The following is a 21,633-nucleotide window of genomic DNA, read 5'->3' as shown; positions in this document are numbered from 1 at the left end:
TCTCAGCTCGACCAGAACAGTCTATTCAATGAACGGTGCTGGGAGAACTGGAGAGCCATATCCAAAAGAAAGAAAGAGGACCCCTGTCTCAGACCTTATAGGAAAATGACCTCAAAATGGATCAAGGACCTGAATATAAAAGCAACAACCATAAAACTTTTTAGAATAAAATGTAGGAAAGTATCGTCAAAACCTTGTGAGAGGTGGTAGTTTCTGAAACCTTACACCCAAAGCACAAGCAACAAAAGAAAAAATAAATGGGACCTCCTCAAAATTAAAACACTTTTGTACTTCAAAAGACTTTGTCAAAAGGGTGAAAAGGCAACTGACTCAATGGGAGAAAATACATGGCAATCACATATCTGATAATGGATTAATATCCATGATATGTAAAGAGATACTACAAGTCAACGATAAATTGACAAATTACCTGACTAAAAAATGGGCAGAAGACTTAATAGACAATGATCCAAACAAGAACAACACATAGTGAGAAAACACATGAAAAAGGTTCAACATGACTAGCGCTTCTGGAAAGGCAAATCAAACTACAATGAGATATCATTTCACACCTGCTAGACTGGTCTTATTAAGAGGCAGAGAACTACAAGTGTTGGAGAGGGTATGGAAAGATAGGGACACTGATTCACTGTTGGTGGGCACGTAGAATGGCACAGCCACTGGGGAGGATGGTTTGGCAGTTCCTAAGAAAGTTGAACACAGACTTGTCACGTGACCCTGCAATTCCACGACTGGGTATATACCCAGAAGAACCGAGAGCGGTGACACCAACAGACAGCTGCACACTGATGTGCATAGGGGCTTTAGTCACGATTGCCAAAAGATGGAAACAACCCAGGTGTCCATCAACCGATGAACAGATAAGCAAACTGTGGTGTATTCACACGATGGAATATTACGCAGCTGTAAGAAGAATTGAAGCATATGACGACATGGATGAACCTGGAGGACATGATGTTGAGCAAAGCAAGCCAGACACAAAAGGACAAATACTGTGTGACTGCAGTATTATGAAGTAAATAGACTGTCTGTATAAACTCACGGGGTTAATAATTAGAATGTAGGTCACCAGAAAAGAGGAGGAGGGTAGAGAATGGAAAGCTGAGGGTTCATCTGTGCAGACTTGGTAAAAAGTTGTTTGTAAGTCTTTGGAAATGAATGGAAAGGGTGAGAGCACATTATAGTGTTTTTAACTAATAGTGGTAATATATGGATATGACAATGGTTAAAGGAAAAGTCTAAGGTCCTGTATATTACTAAAAGGAAAGCTAAAACAAGTAACACGGGACTGTTTATGATAGTAAACCTCACGTAAAACATGAATATGGGTAATAGTGCATATGATAAGACTGTTTACAAAATATAAATACAAATAAACTAGAGAGAAGGAAACAGAAGAGCCACTATGCACAGCAGGGGAAGCATAGAGAGATTGAGAGGTGATGAGTTTTTGTTGTTTTTCTCATCATTCTTATTGGAATAATGAAAATGCTCTAATAATGATTGACGTGATCAATGCACAACTATGTGATTATACTGAATACCATTGATTGTATACTTTGGATGGATTTATGCTTTATTACTATGCATCAATAAAATTATTTGTTACAAAGGAAAAAAGAAAAAAAATATCTATGACTCCATGAAAGGGGGTCCAGAATGTTATTTATCTTTTTCTAGGCAGATTTATGACCTATGTTAAAAATCCTTTAGCCCTCACCAAACAGCCAAGAGATGTCAAAAATCCTTGGCCAAATCATATGGCTTTTAAAGGAATTCTTCTCGTTGTTCTTTTCTCCTCAAAAGGAATATGAAAAAGGCTAAATGAGGTAAATCATTTCTGCTTCCAGGTCAAAAATAAAATACTGAAGAATCACACACTTAAAACTACCCCTTGTGATTTCTTTCACCTGAGGGCAAGCGAAACTAGAGACCCCAGCCCAGCACTCACGGGCTTTATTTCCAAGATCTGAGCCAAAAAGCAAGTCTTTTCATTATAGACAGTGACAGGGAAAGAGGGTGGGCTGTGCCCCTCAGAAAATGGGGGGCTTTGGGCTGGGGACAGATAGTAAAATGGAGATCACAAAGCCCCCACTTGCTGTGTCTTTTGACAGAACCTAAACGAGCCACTTGATGTGTTTGGCAAAGGGTCATCATTCTTTGTGCCATCTTTATGACCAGGATGAAAAGGCTACCGGTTTGATCATGAGCATTTTCGTCCCCGTTACCTCAACAACACGAACAAGGAACCCCAAGCAAGATTCAGAAATGACCTGCACGTACCCTGCTCCTCTCCATCGTTCCTCTGTCTCCCACCGCCAGCTGCAAGAGAGGAAGGGTCATTGACAAAGGGCGCCGGGAAGATGCGGCGGTGACGAAAATCTCATGGCAAAGAGCAACGCCCTGCTTCCGTGGGCTGTGGATGGACCTGAGCACAAAGACTAGGGAACTGGTAAGGTCACCTAAATAGGGCAACAGGCAGCACTCTAGTTATATAGCCGTGTAACATGCACTTCTCCATTTTGTGTAACAGTCAGTACTCTAGTCCTATGGCTGAGTAACATGTACTTCCCATTTATGTTTAACAGGCAGTGCTCTAGTTCTGTTTTTGGCCACTGGCAAAGAGCTAACCCTTCACCCCTGAGTGTGTTTTCCCTTCAATCTTCCCCTAAATGTCAGAGACTCTGTCTAACATCCCTTTATTTTTTTCACATCTAACACCAAAATAAATTTGATTTTAAGCCAAAGCTCATACAATTATCAAAAGGTTTTTTCATTGTCCGGGAACTCACCCAGAAATCTATACATGTGTGAGAGCACCTTTAGTTCTGTGTAAGTAAATATCTGCTAGTCGGGTGCTGTGCCTCGTTACAGGCATTTTATGTTATGCAGTGACAGAACTAGAGTTCTGCCTGTGAAACTAAATGGGGAGTGCATGTTACTCAGCCATAGGACTAGAGTACTGACTGTTACACATAAACAAGGACTGCATGTTACACAATCATAGAGCTAGAGAACTGCATGTTACTCATAAGAAGGCAGTGCATGCTACAGAGTCATAGAACTAGAATACTGACTGGTACACAAAATGGAGGAGCACATGTTACATGGTTATATAACTAGAGTACTGCCTGTTACACTACAAGGGGGGAGTACATGTCACGCAGTTACAGATCTAGAGTACTGCAGAGTAACACATAAAGGAGGAGTGCATGTTACACAGCCATACAACTAATGTGGTGACTGTTACACATAAAGGAGGAGTACAAGTTATACAGCCATAGAACTAGGTACTGCCTGTTACACTAAAAGAGAGGAGTGCATGCTACACAGTTAAAGAATTAGAGTACAGCATAGTATGCCTAAAAGAGGAGTGCATGTTACACAGCCATAGAAGTAGAATACTGACTGTTACACTAAAAGAGAGCAGTGCATGCTACACAGTTAAAGAACTAGAGTACAGCATAGTACACATAAGGAGGACTGCATGTTACACAGCCATAGAAGTAGAGTACTGACTGTTACTTTAAAGGGGGACAGACAGACCTGGTACAACATGCTAAATGTTCAACATAAATTTAAATTGGAAAAAAAAATGTTATATAGGTAGGTAGAAGTTGTGGACATAACTTCAGTGAGTAGATTTAAAAGGGTCTTAATCTTGTTAGGGGAGTCCTTTAAAAGCAGAGCGAAGGTAGCAGGTGTAGCTCAGTGGTTGAGCACCTGCTTCGCATATACAAGGTCCTGGGTTCGATCCCCAGTACCTCCTAAAAACAAACAGTAAAACCATCTCTCATTGGGGAGCGGATGTAGCTCAGTGGTTCAGCGGCTGCTTTGCATGTAAGCAGTCCAGGGCTCAATACCCGGGACCTCCTAAAAAAAAAAAAGGAGGATGAAATTCAAGAGAGAAAGAGCCATGAGAAGCAAGAAGTAGAAACTCAACAGATCCGGAAGAGCAGGGAGAAGCCAGCAGAGGCCACTGCGTGCATCGCCATGCGACAGAGGAGCCCAGGACCAACCGCCACCGACAGCCAGCCCAGAACGCCGAAGCAACGCCTTGAGGAAAGAGACACCAGGAGTTTGAGATCAGTTTACATTATACACGCGAGGCAGTTAACGACACGCTTTCCTCTAGAGGAGGTGGAGTGAGGAACCAAAATAACCTAGCAAGGAAGACGTGCGGCCGTGATTTTAGACCAAACGCGAGGCTGATGCCAACTCTCTTTCCATCTCATGAGGGTGACTCAAAGGGCCAACTCTCGAGGAAGGAGGAGATTCTGACCTGGTGCCTGGCTACACATTTCCATTTCCTTAAACTCTGCTTGCACGGCCACACCCTTGAAGCATGTGCAAATAGCAGAGCTCCTAAAACAACTTCCCAATATGTGATTTCACGGAGGGCTACATCGGTAGACTCCAGACTCTTGCAGACAGGTAGGCACCCTGGGATAGACGAGAAAGGAGATGGAAGAGAATGGAAAGACAACTTACCTCCTTCTGAAGTCCCATCAGAGAGATCAGAATCGGAAAAGCTACCTAGAAAGGAAAAACACAGCGTCATCTGTCATACTGAACATTCTGGGAGGGTCTTGGTTCTTGGAGTAAAAGGAAAACACCTTTAGGCTCAAAAGGAGACCTGACTATAACTAGCAGAAATACTTGGAGGATGAGCTTTCATAACTCATTACAAATGTTTCACAATATTTCAAGTTATTCGTTGGGGGGTAATGGATGGGAACCCTGTATGACGACATGCATGTTTGTTTTGTAACTTCACAACTTTACAATTTTCACTATATACTCATTGTTTATGTATGTGCATGTATGAATGATATACTTCAGTCAATTATTTCTGAACTATGTGATTATGCCAAATACCACTGATTGTATACTTTGGATGGACTGTAGGTTTTATTAATAGGTCTCGATAAAATCCATTTGTTTAAAAAATAGTTTTTAAAATGAAAAAAAAAACTTTTAAAAAAATTTATTGAACAAGCCAAGCTCATATGCCAACCTAAAAAGTAAAATGAAATAATAAAATAAAATAAAATAAAGCAGATCTGGGGGGAAACAAACAAAGATATTATTATTTCCATAGAAGCATAAAGGACACCATGAAGGAAAATTTAACTTTAACTCCTTACTTGTCCAAAAATAGTGTTAAAAATAATCAGACAACAATAAAAGGGGGAAAAAAGTTCATAATAGTGACTGGCAATAATTAATATCCATAACAAATGAAGAAGGCTTATAAATTAGCAAGGAAAAATGGGTATCCTAAAATATAAGAAAGGGCAAAGGACATGAACAACTAATCCACAAAAGAACTAAAAATGGCCAACTGACATACTGCAATTTTCTTTTAAAAAGTTCTGAAATGAGTCATGAAATTAGGGCAAAAGTAAAATATCATTTTACTCTACCTCTTTGCCGGAGATTTTCTAAGTGATAATAACCCCTGCAGGACATGATGTGAACATAAGGATATTTATACATATGGCTGAGTAAACTGGCATAAGTCTAGAGGCAAGTTTTTAAAAAAATATGTCAAGAGCTATAAAAGCACTCAAAATTGGCCAAAACAACTTGACCTCTAGAAACCTCTTTTAAGAAATAATAATAAAATGCACAAAGGTGGCTTAAGTTTGCTTTGTACTTCACAATTCTAAAATATCAGAAGAAACATAACATTTGCAAAATCAGGAATTAAATAAAGTATATAATTACATACATTATGTGGGAGTATAATTGCCACTAAAAGCCACATGATCATAAAATGACTAAACGACAGGAGAAAATGCTTATAAAATATTGCTAGCAAAAAATAATGCTACAACTCAGCATGAAGAAAAGACTGACATTGGTATTAAAATTTTTTTTCATTTAAATTGATATATAAAATACTGGAGAAAATTACCACCTGAATGTTAACAGTGCTTATTTCACAGTATTAGAACTCAGAGTTCTATGTTCTGTCTTAAAATTTTAAAACAAATACGTAAGGAAATATTCTAAAAATCTGACATTTTAGCAGATAGTCCATTCAAAAATGGGTGCTGAAAATATTACGATATTTCAGAAAAGCTGATCTACACAGCCATGGGCAATAGTCTAAAAAACACTAACTTCAAAAGAAGACAAACAAACAAAAAAGACCTCATATTTTTTTAATGTAATATTAAAAAAATGAATTAAAAAAAAAACAAAACAAAACCCTAACTTCCCTGCAGGAAATGCAAATGCTGGCACTTTTCCCTGACTCGATTGCATCTCATTAAAATCTCAGAATCAATTTTCAAAGGCTCTATAAAATGTTGGGAATAACATCAGCAAGCTGAAAGTGGAAACCAAACCAGAAATACCTCGTTGAAAACTCTGCGTTCTACTCCTTTAAAAGGGTAATTGTTTGGTGCAAAGAGGAAAGAGCAGGCATGAGGTCATCTGAAAGGGTAATCACTGAACTTTGGAAAACTCAGAGGGGACCCCGAGAGCCCCAGGATCTTACCAGAGGAGCCAGGCTCACGGGGCTTCGGTTTCGAAGGATTATGCGCCGGTGGGTCATCTGTTCACAAAAGATATGCATTTATATTATGGACACTCTGACATGATGACAAAAATGCAACATTAGTCCACGAAAGAGAGCCCAGAGCCCCCTCCCTGTCGTGGAGAAGGTATGCCCACGCCCAGTTCTCCCTCTCCCCGCCGCAGCATCTCACTGCATGGATTTCCACGGGAAATGAAGGCCACCGTCTGGACTAGCTACAGAATTTGCAGGTCCCCACGCAAAATGGAAAAAGCACCCCTTGTTCAAAGGTCATTAAGAATGTCAAGCGCAGAACGGGTGCAAACGTGGTTTGTAACTCTTTGGAAGTGAACCGAAATGGGAAAAGCACCTTGCGGTGTTTGTAGCTAGCAGAGCTAATAAATGGGTAGGACACTGGTTGAACGATAAAGTCTAAGGTCACGGGTGTTACTAGAAGAGAAGCTAAGAATGCAATTGGCCCTGTAAAGCATAATGAAACCACATGTGAAACGAGCACGGGTAAAATTGCATCTATAAGACTGTTCTTTGAAACAGCAAATGTACATTAACGATAACAAGATGTTAATATCAGGCAAAAATACAACAAAAGCCAACTATGGACAGTGGTGTATAGCAATATATGAACAATCTTCCACTAAGGGTAAAAAAATTAAAGAAAAGGAAATATACTAAGTGAAAGAAACTAGACAAAAGGTACTATGCGTTTTTTTACTTCATTGATTATTGCAGGGTAGGGTTATCTTGTTCTCTGTTTTTCTTTTTTCATTTTTAGGAGAGTAAGGAAAAGGCTCTAATATTGCTTCACGTGGTGAATGCACAACACTGCCATTATACCAAACAAATACCAGCGATGGGACACTTGGCACGGACTGCAGGCTTTACGAATATGTGTTAATAAACCCGATTTAGAAACTTTAAAGAAAAAAGAATGTCAGGATTGCAACAGCAGAGCTTGAATCCAAGGATGGGGTCCCTGTGAAGCCATAAACTGCATCCAGGAGGCGGACCCTGGCAAAGGGCAGCCACACTCGCCTTACGTCATTGCAAAGCTCGCAAGAATTTTAAAATAAAAGCAAGCACGCGGGCAAAACGCCGACATACGACAACAAGAACGTATCGGTTCCTTAGGCTTTCACTGTAAAACCGCATGCAATTTTTTAAAAGATAGGACTCTTAAATAACGGTGATTGGGTGGTCACGAGGAAGGGAGTGAGGAAGAAGATTTAAATTCGCTGTACTCACCTTTTCCGTCACCCGGAAGGGCGTCATCTAACTTGAAGTCATCTGTAGGAGAAAAACAGATTCTTAAGAGGGAAGCTCAGAGTGAAACCAGGAAAGGAACGAACGACCGAATATCACTGTGACCAGCTCACGAAAAAGTCTCAATTCCTGATGGTTTTCACCTCATCTTCTCTTACTTGAAAAGAGTATAAAAAACTATACATATAGTAATTTATGAGACTTTAATTCCGCCAAAGGTGCCTCGGTCCTGAATATTTTCGACCCCAGAAAAGGATCATCAAAAGCAAACTACAATGGAAACCACTATCCATGTGGTGCAGCAGTGCTCCAAAATGTATTCACCAAATGCAATAAATGTCCCACAATGATGAAAGAGGTTGCTGATGTGGGAGGAGTGGGGTGAGGGGGTCAGGGGTATATGGGAACCTCATATTTTTTTAATGTAACATTTAAAAAGAAAGAAGGGAAAAAACATACTACAAAGCTAAATAAATGAACAACAATAAAAAAAAAACTCAGAATAACTCAGACACTCGGAATAAAAGCATCAAAATGACCCAAAACTGGGAAGCAGATGTGGCTCAATGGATAGAGCGTCTGCCTACCACATGGGAGGTCCAGGGTTCAAACCCAGGGCCTCCTGACCCATGTGGTGAGCTGGCCCATGCGCAGAGCTGATGCGCACAAAGAGTGCAATGCCATGCAGAGGTGTCCCCTGTGTAGGGGAGCCCCATGTGCAAGGAGTGCACCCCACCAGGAAAGCCACCCCATGGGGGAAAAAAAAAAGCTCAGCCCACCCAGGAGTGGTGCTGCACACACGGAGAGCTGACGCAGCAGGATGACGCAACAAAAAGAGACACAGATTCCCGGTGCCACCAAGAATGCAAGCAGACACAGAAGAACACAATTGGCCCAGTGGTTGGGGCGTCCGTCTACCACATGGGAGGTCCGCGGTTCAAACCCCGGGCCTCCTTGACCCGTGTGGAGCTGGCCATGCACAGAGCTGATGCGCGCAAGGAGTGCCGTGCCACGCAAGGGTGTCCCCCGCGTGGGAGAGCCCCACGCGCAAGGAGTGCGCCCGTGAGGAAAGCCGCCCAGCGTGAAAAGAAAGTGCAGCCTGCCCAGGAATGGCGCCGCCCACACTTCCTGTGCCGCTGACGACAACAGAAGCGGACAAAGAAACAAGATGCAACAAATAGACACCAAGAACAGACAACCAGGGGAGGGGGGGAAATTAAATAAATAAATAAATAAAAATAAAAAAAAAAAGACCCCAAACCATTTCACAGAAGTGCCAGCACTCATTCCCTTATATTATTGCACAAGACAGTTTCCCTATCACACCACCCTTCAAATTATATTATAATATTTGAATATTAATAACATGTTATGATTTTAACAGAATATACCCAAAGGCCTTCATCTTCCTCATCTCTTCCTTATATTTGTTGTCCAAGCCCCACCCTGCTCTCTGGGAAACTGGGGCACACAAAGCCGGTTTCTCCATCCTCTTTGCAAGCAAAGAGCATTTCCTTCTTACCATCTTTGGGTGTCCTGAGTGGTGGGGTGGTGGGTTGCTTCTTAGAGCCTGAAAGAAAAGACATTTTAAATCAGCAAAACTTGCATCTGGAACCAAATAAAAAAGGTGAGTTCTTAAGGATACACAACGGGGAGCATCCTCTCTCCTCAGGCCAAGGCACTGGCCACGGCTCGAGGCTGATTCTTGAGTTCACTCACCAAGTCCATAGGCCAGTTACTGGCCCTGGCCTGTCCCTGAGCTGGAGACCCACCTCCTATGCTGAGCTGGGGTGGGGGGCTCTGCAGGGAAGAGAAGGCAGAAGCCAGGGGAAGGGAAACCCTGAGCACAAAGACAGTGTGTCGAGGGTCCCAGAACTACGCAGAGGAGGAGGAAGATGGACTTGAGAACAGGGGCTGACGGGTCACCTGCATTTCCCAGGTGGGACCCCTCTTTGCTTCTGTCCCCTCCACCTTGCCCCCCTCCCCGGAATGGGAAGGAGAGCAGGATGAGTTTGGAAGGGGAGAGCATCCCGCCGTGATAAGCATCCTTTGCTCCCGCTGACCCAAAAGTGGTACATTGGGAAGTCTGTGAGTATCCCCATCGGCTCCAGGAAACACTGCAGTTGGGAGTCTCTGGTCTCCTGCCTTCTGGGATGGACCACAGGAGTGCAAATAAAGAGGTACAGAGATGTGCAGGGCAGGGAAGCTGCTCTGTATGGGAAGGGAGTGCTGGAGACACCATGTTACACTTTTGTCAAAACCCTTGGAAATGTAGGCACAAAGTGGCCACCACGGGTGCTCTGTAGAAACAATGTAGCGATATTGATTCGGCCTTTGTAACACATGTAGCATCTAATGGTTCAGCCTTTGTAACACGTGTAGCACCTAATGTTCAGCCTTTGTAACACATGTAGCATCTAATGGTTCAGCCTTTGTAACACGTGTAGCACCTAATGTTCAGCCTTTGTAACACATGTGGCACCTAATGTTCAGCCTTTGTAACACATGTAGCACCTAATGGCTTAGCCTTTGTAACACATGTAGCACCTAATGTTCAGCCTTTGTAACCCATGTGGCACCTAAAGGTTCAGCCTTTGTAACACATGTAGCACCTAATGCAAGATGCAAGAAGAGGGGAAACCTGGGTGAGGAGGGGGCGCTTTAAATGGAAAGTCTGTACTTTCGGTCAATTTTTCTGTAAACCTAAAACTGCTTCAAATATAAGGTTTATTTTTTTAAAATATATAAGGAAAAAGATAAAGTGGGGGCTGGGGGTGGGGGAGGAGGGGAGCCAAAGAATAAGGAGGAATTAGATGAAAATCTTGAATGTTCTTGCTTGCTTGTACCCTGATTGGCTCCCAGGGGGGAGATGGGGTGGGTGAAGGAGGGGACAGTTTATTTTCCCTCCCCAGGATAGCGTGGTTTTTTCCTCACTGTATGTGGATACAGTGATCATGACACACGTTTAAAGGTATGCACTATGTTAAAATATTTACTTTATTTTTGAAAAATTCATGACTTACCAGGAAGGGCATCAGATAAATCGAAATCTTGGCCTACAGGGGGGGAAAAAGCACCACATTAGAAATGAGGAAAACAGAAGTTGGAAAATTAAGAAAAATAAGCAAAATGATATGCTGATTTTCTGGATGCCATGATGACTGCAGTCTTTGGTAGCTTTCAAAAAATTTGTAGTGTATGGCGACTTCTCAGTCTACATATTCACTTTCATGCCTAGAAATACAAATACAGTACCCCACCCTTGAAGAAGTATTATTACTCTATAGCTTAGCAGAAATTTAAAAAGTGGCGAAAGATTGTGCATGTAGAGGTTCAGAAATTGAGATTAATTGATGCTGTTGCTCTCATCTTGAGAAATAACCCTTTCGATAAAGACATGGTCACATCTGCAAAAAAAAAAAAAAAAAAAAGTGGGGAAACATGGTGATTTTGGATGAGCATTGTTCTTAAAATGTAGAACTTTAGAGGGAGAAGAATAATGGGGGAAAAAAAACACCCAAAGCAAAATCCTTCCTTTTATTAGCCATTTGCCTATAATCCCAGAAACAAACTATATTTCTTGTAGAAACAGAAAAAAAAGAACAGAAAAGAACATAAACTTGATTTTTTTTTTAGGAGGCCCCGCGGATTGAACCTCGGACCTCTTATATGCAAGGCAGGTGCTCAGCGACGGAGCTACCCCTTCTCCACAGAAAAGCACATGAAAGGGGGAGAAAACACCTTGTAATTCCACAGGGTTAGAAGCTGGCTGTAATTTCTTTGTTATTTGATCCTATTGCTGGTTTTCTCATTAAAATAATCCCAATACTATTTTCACATGGACATCTCTGATGGATTGCAGACGGGGGGAGCCACGTCAAGGAAGTTTTGATAAAACTTGCTTGGACCATTTGACCGCCCGAAAGGAACATTTCCTCATCTCTCACAGGAAAACGGAGCCGACCGTCCATCTCAGGAAGGGATAACTGCTCAGGCTCCAAACATACCACAGATGCCATCTGAATATTTCCATGTATTCAATCTCATGGGATGACTAACATCTACGTTGTATCCGATGGTCATCTCTGGTGTGTGTATTTAGGTGTGTGTATGTGTGTGTGTACATGCGTGTGCATCTGTTTTCCAGTGTGTGCTGTGTCTGGAAAGTAGGAGAAATGTTGGGAATCCAGCTGGTGATTGCCGCAATCTCACAGCCTCGACCCCAAAATGCACTTCATACAGCTGGGTGTGGGAAGTAGCCAACACAGATAGTGTACTCTCCCTGCAGCATGCAACAGATGTTTATAAGCTGGTGAGCGGAGGTGCCGTGGAGCTGGAAGAGACCATCAGGCTTGGACATCAATGGTTCTGTCCACAGGCACTCCTGAACCAACATTTACAACTGTTTTAGCAACTTGTTTAAAAGTGTTCTTTAGTTGCCCCAGCGGGGCACAAGCGCCAGCCTCGAGATTTCTAAATCTTCAGAGCAAGCCACCTGAATACAAACGGATTTTGCAAGTAGTGCTTTTAGGGTAAAAAGGGGGGAACTGAGAAAGAAGCAGTAGAGCGAGGCCTTAGGACGCTACAAAGCAACCGCGAAACCTCACAAACTTGAAAGGGAAACACAGTGGTTTTTTTTAATCCACGTTCAAGCCCTTCTAATTCCTAATAAAGAGAATACGGTGACAGATGCAGTTACCAAAGAAACAAAACAGAACAACCTCTTCATACGGACGCATCACTTCCCGCTTTCGGGGGACAAAAGGCTCTTTGGAAGCTTTCCAAGTCAACCGTGCCGACTCTTTCTGAGGCTCCCAGAGCCCGCCCTGTCCTCTGCTCACAACGAAACCACCACAGGATTCTTGGGGTGACTCAGTGGCAGCTGAAGCCCTCAAGGGGAGGTCCCACCCCGGGGCTCCCCCAGGCTCTCCGTGACTCATGCACACTCAGACCACACCGGACGCAGGAAGGGGAAGTCAGAGCCACCCGCGGCCCTCGAGCACCGTGTATCCCGCCCGTCCTACGGGGGACACGCCATTCGAGCACTGGAACCGGTCTTCATTTCCACGTGAAGGGCACGTCGGGTGGGAGCTCCCGTGGGGTGGAGGTCAAGCCCAAGGCGAATCCAGATGCCTCCCCTGGAGGGAGAAAGTCTCAAGGGCCACCCGTGCTTCTCAAGGACTGTTCCCCAGCACCACCTGAGTTCCCACTTCCACACGCGGAGATTACAGGATGCAAAAAAACGTGCGTCCAGAGACGCACGCCGCACACGTCCAAGGGGATCTGATTTGGATGCTGGGTCTTTGAACTGGATGCCAGTGAGTTTAACCCAGTAGACTGGCGACCCTGTAACAGGGAGCTTGGACACTTGGACAAACAGACAGGGAGAAGGCCCTGCGGAGATGGAGACCAAGAGTGGAGCAATGTGGCCACAGCCTAAGAACCCCAAGGATGGCCGGCAGCTGCGGCAGTTGGAGGGGCAGGGCCCCACAGGTTGGTTTCCGAGGTAGCCCGGACCTGCCCACGGCTTCATTTTGAGCTGCTGGCCGCCAGAACCATGAGAGAAGAAACGTCTGTTGGTTGAAGCACCCCAGGGAGGGAGGTGAAAAAAAACTCCTGCCCCAATATCCCCCCAGCTCAGCCACTGCCAGCTTTAGGTCAAGACTGTTTTCCCAGCAGCTTCTGGCTTCATCGGCCACGCACAGGCTGTTCAGAGCCACACTGCAAGAAGAAGCGCATGTGTGTCTGCATGTGCAACTGCATGAGCACCTGTGTGTGCAGCTGCAAGTGTGACTGAATATCTGTGTGTGCAACTGCATGCGTGACTGTGTAAGCATCCAAGTGTGCGGCTGCATGCACATCTGATTTGTGACTGTGTGTGCAACTCCATGTGTGATTGCGTATCTGTGGGTGCATCTGCATGTGTGACAGTGAATCTCTGTGTGCAACTGCATGGTTGTGAGCAACTGTGTATCTGCGTGTGCATTTGTATGTGCATGTGTGTGCACAATTATGTGTGCTGCTTGTGTGGTCGACAGCATGCATGAGTGTGTGTGCATCTGCATGTGCAGCTGTCCCTGCATCTGTGCTTCTAACTAGGTTGTACAACTGTGTCTGAATCTGCATGTGCAACTTTGCATATGACTGTATGCACAACTGTGTGCAACTGCATATGCACCTGCATGAGTGGCTGTGTGTGCATCTGTGCATGACTGCATAGCTGTATGTACCTCTGCATGTGTGACTGTGCATCCATGTGTGCAACTGCATGCACATGCATCTGTGTGTGCATCTGTGCATGTGACTGTATGAGTATCTGCATGTGCAACTGCATGTATGATTGTGTGAGCAACTGTGTGCAACTGTGTATCTGTGTGCATCTATACATGCAACTGTGTATCTGTGTGTACAATTGCATGTGCTGCTGTGTGGTCGACAGCATGCATGACTGTATGCATTCTGCATGTGTGGCCGTGCTTGCCTCTGTGCTTCTAACTAGGTTGTACAATTGCGTGAATCTGCATGTACAAATTCGTGTATGACTGCATGCACAACTGTGTGTACATCTGTGTGTAGCTGTACATGCACCTGTGTGCATCTGCATGTTAAGAGTGCACCTGCATTTGCATGTGTCTGTGTGCTACATGCATCTGCATGCATGACTGCCTCTGCATGTGACTGCATGTACATTTGCACGTGCAGTTGTGCATGCGATTGTGCTGCTGCATGTGCACCTGCATGTACAAATGTAACTGCACATGCATCTGCTTGTACAACTGTGTGCATTTGTGTGTAACTGCATGTGCATCACTGTGCACAACCATGTGTGCCTCTGCAAGTACGACTGCACATGCATCTGCATAACTGTGTATGCATTTGTGTGACTGCATGTATTTGTGTATACATCTGTGCGTGTGATTGTCCTGTGCTACTGAGTGTGCATATGCATGTATGACTGAATGTGCGTCTCTGCATGTGATTGTGTTGCTGCATGTGCACCTGCATATACAACTGTGTCTGCATGTAACTGCATGTGCATCACTGTGTATGACCACGTGTGCATCTGCAAGTACAACTACACATGCATCTACATAACTGTGCATGCATCTGTGTGACTGTGTGTATTTGTGTGTGCATCTGTGCACGATTGTCCTGTGCTACTGAGTGTGCATCTGCATGAATGACTGAGTGTGCATCTGTGCACGGGATTATGTTGCTGCATGTGTGTACAACTGTGTGTGCATCTACACGTGTGTCTTGACAACTCTGTGTCCACCCCCAGCCCCTTCCCTCCCCACCTCCAGTGGCCTCTCCCATTCCCCCAGGACTTCAGTACACACCGTTCTCTCCTCTCCATACACCCACTCTGGGTCCCTGAGGTGGCAGCCACCACCGCACACCCCAGCCTCACTACAAAGCTGCCTCTCACCCACCCCCCCTGCAGAGGCCCAGCCCTTCCAGGCCCACCCCAAAGCCCCTCGGCTGAGCCAGGGAGTCTGCACACAAACCCGGACCCCCTGCAAAGGCAGACCCCAAGGGGGCCCCCAGCCTGCTTCTTCACACCCACAGAGGATGTCACCATGTCCCCAAACCCACCCCAGAGGCCCCAGGTCAGTCAAGGAGCTCAAGGCAACGCCCGGGTGGAAAGAGGAAGGATGTGGCCCCCCGGCCCCTCCCTTCCACCCACCCTCCACTCCCAACTCCTGGACACCCCGTCTCAGTCCTGGAGTAAGAGCTGACCCCCATGCCCCGACCTCTGCTCCAGTTGCCAACTCTAAAATCACCGCTGCATGCAGCCCACATGGGGACACTCAGCTTTCAAACTTGGGGACTCTTCCTCGGGACCTCAGACTCATGTCTCAAGACCCCTCCTGCCCTGCCGGGACCCCTCCTCCCAGAGGTCAAACCACTGTCGCAACTTATTTCTCCCAAGCACACACCCAGACCTGCCCCACAAATATCGTTCCATGAAAACCAGGTAGGACTGGGGCGGGGGCCGGCTCTTGGGGTGCCGCAGCTGAGAAGGTCCTTCACAAATCCACAAAGAAGGGATTTTGTTCCTGGTGGCGTCCTGCTCTGCAGAAACGTGGAGGCCCTTCTGCCAGGGTCACGAGATGGTTTTGAGAACATGTAAATGTAACCTGCTGGGGCTGGAGATCCACGGGGACATCCACCCAGCCACAGCAACTTAACAGCTTGTAACAGGGCAGGCAGTCAGCAAGCACCTGTGGGCCCACCCAAATCTCAGGTGTCTGCTCTAAACCAGACTACCGTTCATAAAAATCCATCCACCCATCCAGCCAGCCACCCACCCACCCATCAACCCATTCACCCACCCACCCAGCCATCCATCCACCCATCCACCCACCCATTGATCCATCCACCCACCTACCCATCCATCCATCCATCCACCCACCCATCCATCCATCCATCCACCCACCCACCCAGCCATCAATCCACCCATTCACCCATCCACTCATCCACCCATCCATCCATCGACCCACCTGCCCACTCACCCACCCAACCATCCACCCATCCACCCAGCCACCCATCCACCTATCCATCCATCCATCCACCACCCACCCACCCAGCCATCCACCACCCATCCACCCATCCATCCACTCATCCACCCACCCACTCATCCATCCATCCACCCATTGTCCCACCTGCCCACTCACCCACCCAACCATGCACCCACCCACCCAGCCATCCATCCACCCATCCACCTATCCATCCATCCACCCACCCAGCCATCCATCCACCCATCCACCCACCCACTCATCCATCCATCCATCCATCCACCACCCATCCACCCACCCATCCCTTCATCTGCCCATCTACCTATCCATCCATCCACCACCCATCCATCCATCCATCCATCCACCCACCCATCCACCCATCCACCCAAGCCAGTGTCCAGCCACAACTTCCTACATCCAGAACAATGGTAACCTTGGGCTGCCCGCTGGAAACTACGCGCCCCTCTCCCCCACCTTCCATGAATGCCAGCTGGGGCTGATGAACCTGTTAACAAGGAAAGATCACGCAACCCACCCATGGACATGGAAACCAAGCTGCCACCCTGGAGATGGGGGAGGGAGCTCCAGGGAGAGCCCCTGTTGGACTTTGAAGGCATTTTGTCTCCTAGTCAACTCAAAAACAAACTATTCTGGCAGCAAAAGTCAGAACATCCTCTGTGGTTTCCAGCGCCCTGAACGGGGAAGCGTGACAATGAGTCAGAGAGAAGAGGCTGTAGCTCTCCAGGCATGAGTCATTCTCACTGTAAAGACACGCCCTTCAGACGCAAATTTAAAACTTCAGCCAGCCCTTTGGAGAAGCCTGAGTCACTCACTCTACAAAGGTCCCAAATGCACTTGGTCCTAGACTCATGCAGAATGTACAACTGAGAACCAGCTTTGCCTGGCATCAGACGGTGCCTCTGTGCCATGGCCGTCCTCTGTCTCAATGTGTGTGCACCTCCCCCTTCTTTTTTTTTTAAAGATTTATTTTTATTTCTTTCTCTCCTCTTCTCCCCACCCCTGCCCCAGTTGTCTGTTCTTTGTGTCTATTTTCTGCATGTTCTTTTCGTCCACTTCTGTTGTTGTCAGCGGCACGGGAATCTGTGTTTCTTTTTGTTGCGTCATCTTGTTGTGTCAGCTCTCCATGTGTGTGGCACCATTCCTGGGCAGGCTGCACTTTTTTTCACGCTGGGCGGCTCTCCTTACAGGGCGCACTCCTTGTGGGTGCGGCTCCCCTATGCGGGGGACACCCCTGCGTGGCAGGGCACTCCTTGCGCGCATCAGCACTGCACATGGGCCAGCTCCACACGGGTCAAGGAGGCCCGGGGTTTGAACCGCGGACCTCCCACGTGGTAGACGGACGCCCTAACCACTGGGCCAAAGTCCACTTCCCAACCTCCCCCTCCTTATTCCTTCCCTTTCCCCACCGTGTTAGATCACAGCCTACACAACTCCATTTCCACAACTCCCATTTCCAAACAGGACCACATTCACGGGGTTTGGAGACTGAACGTGCATTTTGGGGAAAAATAATCCTAACGGTAATTCCCCGGACTTGGAGGTTTTCGTATTCATGAGAATGAAGGTTCTAATGTAACATTTTGCGTGATCTATCTTTAAAAAAAGAAAGGAAAAAAAAAAGAACAAAGGAAGCCTTCTTCCACAGTGCGTCTTTTGTGTGCCCAGTGCTTTCCAGGTAGTGATCCTGGGTGGTCCTGCAGGGAGAGATGCTGGACACTGTTTGTCCTGCCATGGCCCACTGAATGGACTGGGGGGGAGAGTAAACTACAATGTAAACCATTATCCATGCGGTGCAGCAGTGCTCCAAGATGTATTCACCAAATGCAATGAATGTTCCATGATAATGAAAGAGGTTGTTGATGTGGGAGGAGTGGGGTGAGCGGGGTGGGGGGTTATATGGGGACCTCGTGTTTTTTAATGTAACGTTTTGTGCAATCTATTAACTTTTTAAGAAGATAATTAAAAAGTAAAATAATCTATAGTGGACTTACTGGTGTTCTCCTGGAGAACTACTGTGATTAGAAAGGGAAGAAATTGTAATATTAATGTGGAGACAGTGGCCATGGTAGCTGCTGAGGGCAGGGAGAAGGAAGAAGAGATGTGATGTGGGGGCACTTTCAGGACGTGGAGTTGTCCTGGGTGGTGCTGCAGGGACAGATGCTGGACATTGTGTGTCCTGCCATGGCCCCCTGGGTGGACTGGGGGAGAGTGTAAACTACAATGTAAACCATTATCCATGTGGTGCAGCAGTGCTCCAAGATGTATTCACCAAATGCAATGAATGTGCCATGATGATGAAAGAGGTTGTTGATGTGGGAGGAGTGGGGTGAAGGGGGTGGGGGGTCTATGGGGAGCTCATATTTTTTGAATGTAACATTTACAAAAAAATAGAGGAAAAAAAATGGATCTGCATGACCCTCTGTTACATGTGTGCGAGCAATGGAGACCCCAAACCTTGCCCCAGTCACGCCGATAGGAGCCCCACAACGTTGTCCCCGGGCCATCCACTTGCTCACTCGCCGTCGTCACTTCAGCTGTTTCTCCAGGCCCTTTCTGAGCCCCAAGAAAAAGAGAAGAACGAGGTGCCCTGGAAACAGATAGCGACGCAACTGAGCAGGAAGATATTTGGTTCACGCCCAAAGTTTAGCATCAAGGTCGTGCATGGGATTTTAAAAAATAGCCAAGCCCATGTGCCTTTTCACTCTAGGATGTGGAGAGCAAGGAGGGACCCCAAGACATGGGCAATTGTAGTGCAAAGCTCACAACTACACAGAGATAACCTGCGACCCAGCTCCCTGAGGGGCAGAAAAGGAGGAGGTGGGCACGGAGGCTTTCCAGGTGGAGAAGGGTGCACAGCGAAAACAAAGGGATGGAATTATTTTGGGGTTCTTAAAAACTATATGAGGAAAGCGGACTTGGTCCAGTGGTTAGGGCGTCCGTCTATCACATGGGAGGTCTGTGGTTCAAACCCCGGGCCTCCTTGACCCGTGTGGAGCTGGCCCATGTGCAGTGCTGATGCGCGCAAGGAGTGCCCTGCCACGCAGGGGTGTCCCCCGCGTAGGGGAGCCCCACGCGCAAGGAGTGCGCCCTGGAGAGCCGCCCAGCATGAAGAAAAGCACAGCCTGCCCAGGAATGGTGCCGCACTCACGGAGAGCTGACACAACAAGATGACGCAACAAAAAGAAACACAGTTTCCTGGTGCCACTGATAAGAACAGAAGCAGACACAGAAGAACACACAGCAAATGGACACAGAGAGCAGACAACTGGGAGAAGGGAGAAATAAATAAAAAATAAATCTTTAAAAAAAAAAACTATATGAAACTACCTTATTTTTCTGTCGCTGAAAGAACTGATTAAAAATGCACGTTCCCTCTTTCTCCCTAAGTGTGTTTTAGGATTGCAGCTGCTAGACTGTTGGGGTGATAGTTTTGGAAAGATTGTAGTCCTAGCTCTAGAATCCGCACAAGAATAATGTTTTATTGAGTTTAAATTCCAGGTCATGGACCTCTTTTTAAAAAACCCTGCCCTAAACCTTGAATCCAAAGTAGGAGTGGCCCTGGGGTTGATTCTTTTCTGTAGCAGAAAAGGATGTTTTGGGGTTTTTTAAAAACAAACTTATTTTTTTTATATTTATTTTTTATATTTATTTTTATTTATTTCTCTCCCCTTCCCTCCCCTGCCCCAGTTGTCTGTTCTGTGTGTCCATTTGTTGTATGTTCTTCCTTGTCCGCTTCTGTAGTTGTCAGCAGCACTGGGAATCTGTGTTTCTTTTTGTTGCGTCATCTTGCTGTGTCAGCTCTCCGTGCTTGCGGCGCCATTCCTGGGCGGGCTGCGGTTTCTTTCGCGCTGGGCGGCTCTCCTTACGGGGCGCGCTCCTTGCGCGAGGGGCTCCCCTATGCGGGGGGCACCCCTGCGTGGCAGGGCACTCCTTGAACACATCAGCACTGCGCATGGGCCAGCTCCACACGGGTCAAGGAGGCCAGGGTTTGAACCGCGGACCTCCCATGTGGTAGACGGACGCCCTAACCACTGGGCCAAGTCCACTTCCCAGAAAAGGACGTTTTGAGCCCCTTTGTTTCCACTGAGTGAGTTAACAGATCACATTGGGTTTAGCAGCTTAATTCCAGGCTTAGGCTATTCTGTTGATCTGGCTTCTTTGCTTTTGTCTGCAATTGAGCTGAACGTGTTGGTGCCACCAGAACATTCAGTATTTTGTGTGGATTCTGGAGAGAGGACGCGTTGGTGCAGATGTGATGGATTTATTCAGTAATACACAGTATAGCATGGGCTTCATAAGGGGTCCGTGGTTTTCACCTGACTGGCAAAGGGGTTCATGGAGCAAAAAAGGTGAAGGACCCCAGGTCGAGGGTGATGGCGGTGATCAAATCCTACTTTGCCTTGTTAGTTTTAAAATTACACAGGCTGCGAAACCGACGCATCACGGGTGACTTTCACCTGGCGCAGAGAAAATGTCCCAGGTCCTTGGATGTAATTTTACAAGACATTTAGTCACGCGGGGGACACTTTTTTTTTCTTTTCACTTCCAAGTTTCCCAACTCTGGGAAGGCGATCCCAGGGTTTTGCCAAACTCTGCAGGAGCGGAAGCTGGAGAACCTGCAGGCCGGGGTTGGTGTGGTCTGGAGCAGCGGTTTTGGGGGGCTTCGGAGCACACCCGCACCCCTCGCGGCTCCTGAAAATGCAGGTTCCCGAGCCCCATGGCAGGGCGCCCGCGACCCCGAGCTCCCACCAGCTCCCGTGAGGTTCCTTTCACGGGTCCAGGCACCGCTCCGTGGGGGACCCCCTCGAGGCTGCGGGGGCATGCTCAGGGCATCCCCTCCTCACTGCTGCATGGCGAGAAGAGCCTTTGCTCCCCCAGCCCATTGCACAAGGCTGGAACCTGTCTTCCAAGTCCCAAACGCAAGTCCGACCCCGCTCCAGCCGCCTGCGACCCTTTCAAAGCCGTCCCTGCCCATCCATGCTGGCTCGCAATCCCCCGTCAGATTGTCCCAGGCCACCAGAGACCACCGTGCCCCCGGGCTCCCCGCAAAAAAGCCATCCATTTGTTTGTTTCATACCAGAGAGGTCATGCAGGATTTGTCCTTCAATGCCTGGCTTGCTTCACTCAACGTAAGGTCCTCAAGATTCATCCTTGTTATCCCGTTTATAGGTACTGTTTTCCCTCTTACAGCTGAGTAGAATTCCATTTATATATACACCACGTTTTATTTATCCATTCATCTCTTGATGGGCATTTGGGTTGATT

At 46.6% G+C, this 21,633-nt stretch overlaps 1 protein-coding gene across 6 annotated transcripts in view; it reads right to left on the bottom strand.

The window, feature by feature from the left end:
• Positions 1-21,633, bottom strand: part of LOC101436077 (CD99 molecule (Xg blood group)) — a 46,116-nt gene that overhangs the window by 12,011 nt on the left and 12,472 nt on the right. For 3 of the 6 annotated variants that reach the window (XM_058291313.2, XM_058291312.2, XM_058291317.2), the window contains exons 2-7: positions 10,852-10,884; positions 9,351-9,398; positions 7,811-7,852; positions 6,530-6,586; positions 4,513-4,557; positions 2,305-2,343 (exon numbers count right to left, since the gene is read on the bottom strand). In XM_058291313.2, coding sequence (XP_058147296.1) covers positions 2,305-2,343; positions 4,513-4,557; positions 6,530-6,586; positions 7,811-7,852; positions 9,351-9,398; positions 10,852-10,884 — 264 coding nt within the window. The remainder of the gene's footprint in view (positions 1-2,304; positions 2,344-4,512; positions 4,558-6,529; positions 6,587-7,810; positions 7,853-9,350; positions 9,399-10,851; positions 10,885-21,633) is intronic. The other 3 variants (XM_058291316.2, XM_058291318.2, XM_058291314.2) reach the window with 1 other exon arrangement.

Source organism: Dasypus novemcinctus, chromosome X (assembly GCF_030445035.2).
Source record: "Dasypus novemcinctus isolate mDasNov1 chromosome X, mDasNov1.1.hap2, whole genome shotgun sequence".
NCBI classification, from domain to species: domain Eukaryota; kingdom Metazoa; phylum Chordata; class Mammalia; order Cingulata; family Dasypodidae; genus Dasypus; species Dasypus novemcinctus.
Note: the sequence above shows the minus strand (reverse complement) of the source record. Positions and strands in the feature narration are given on the sequence as shown.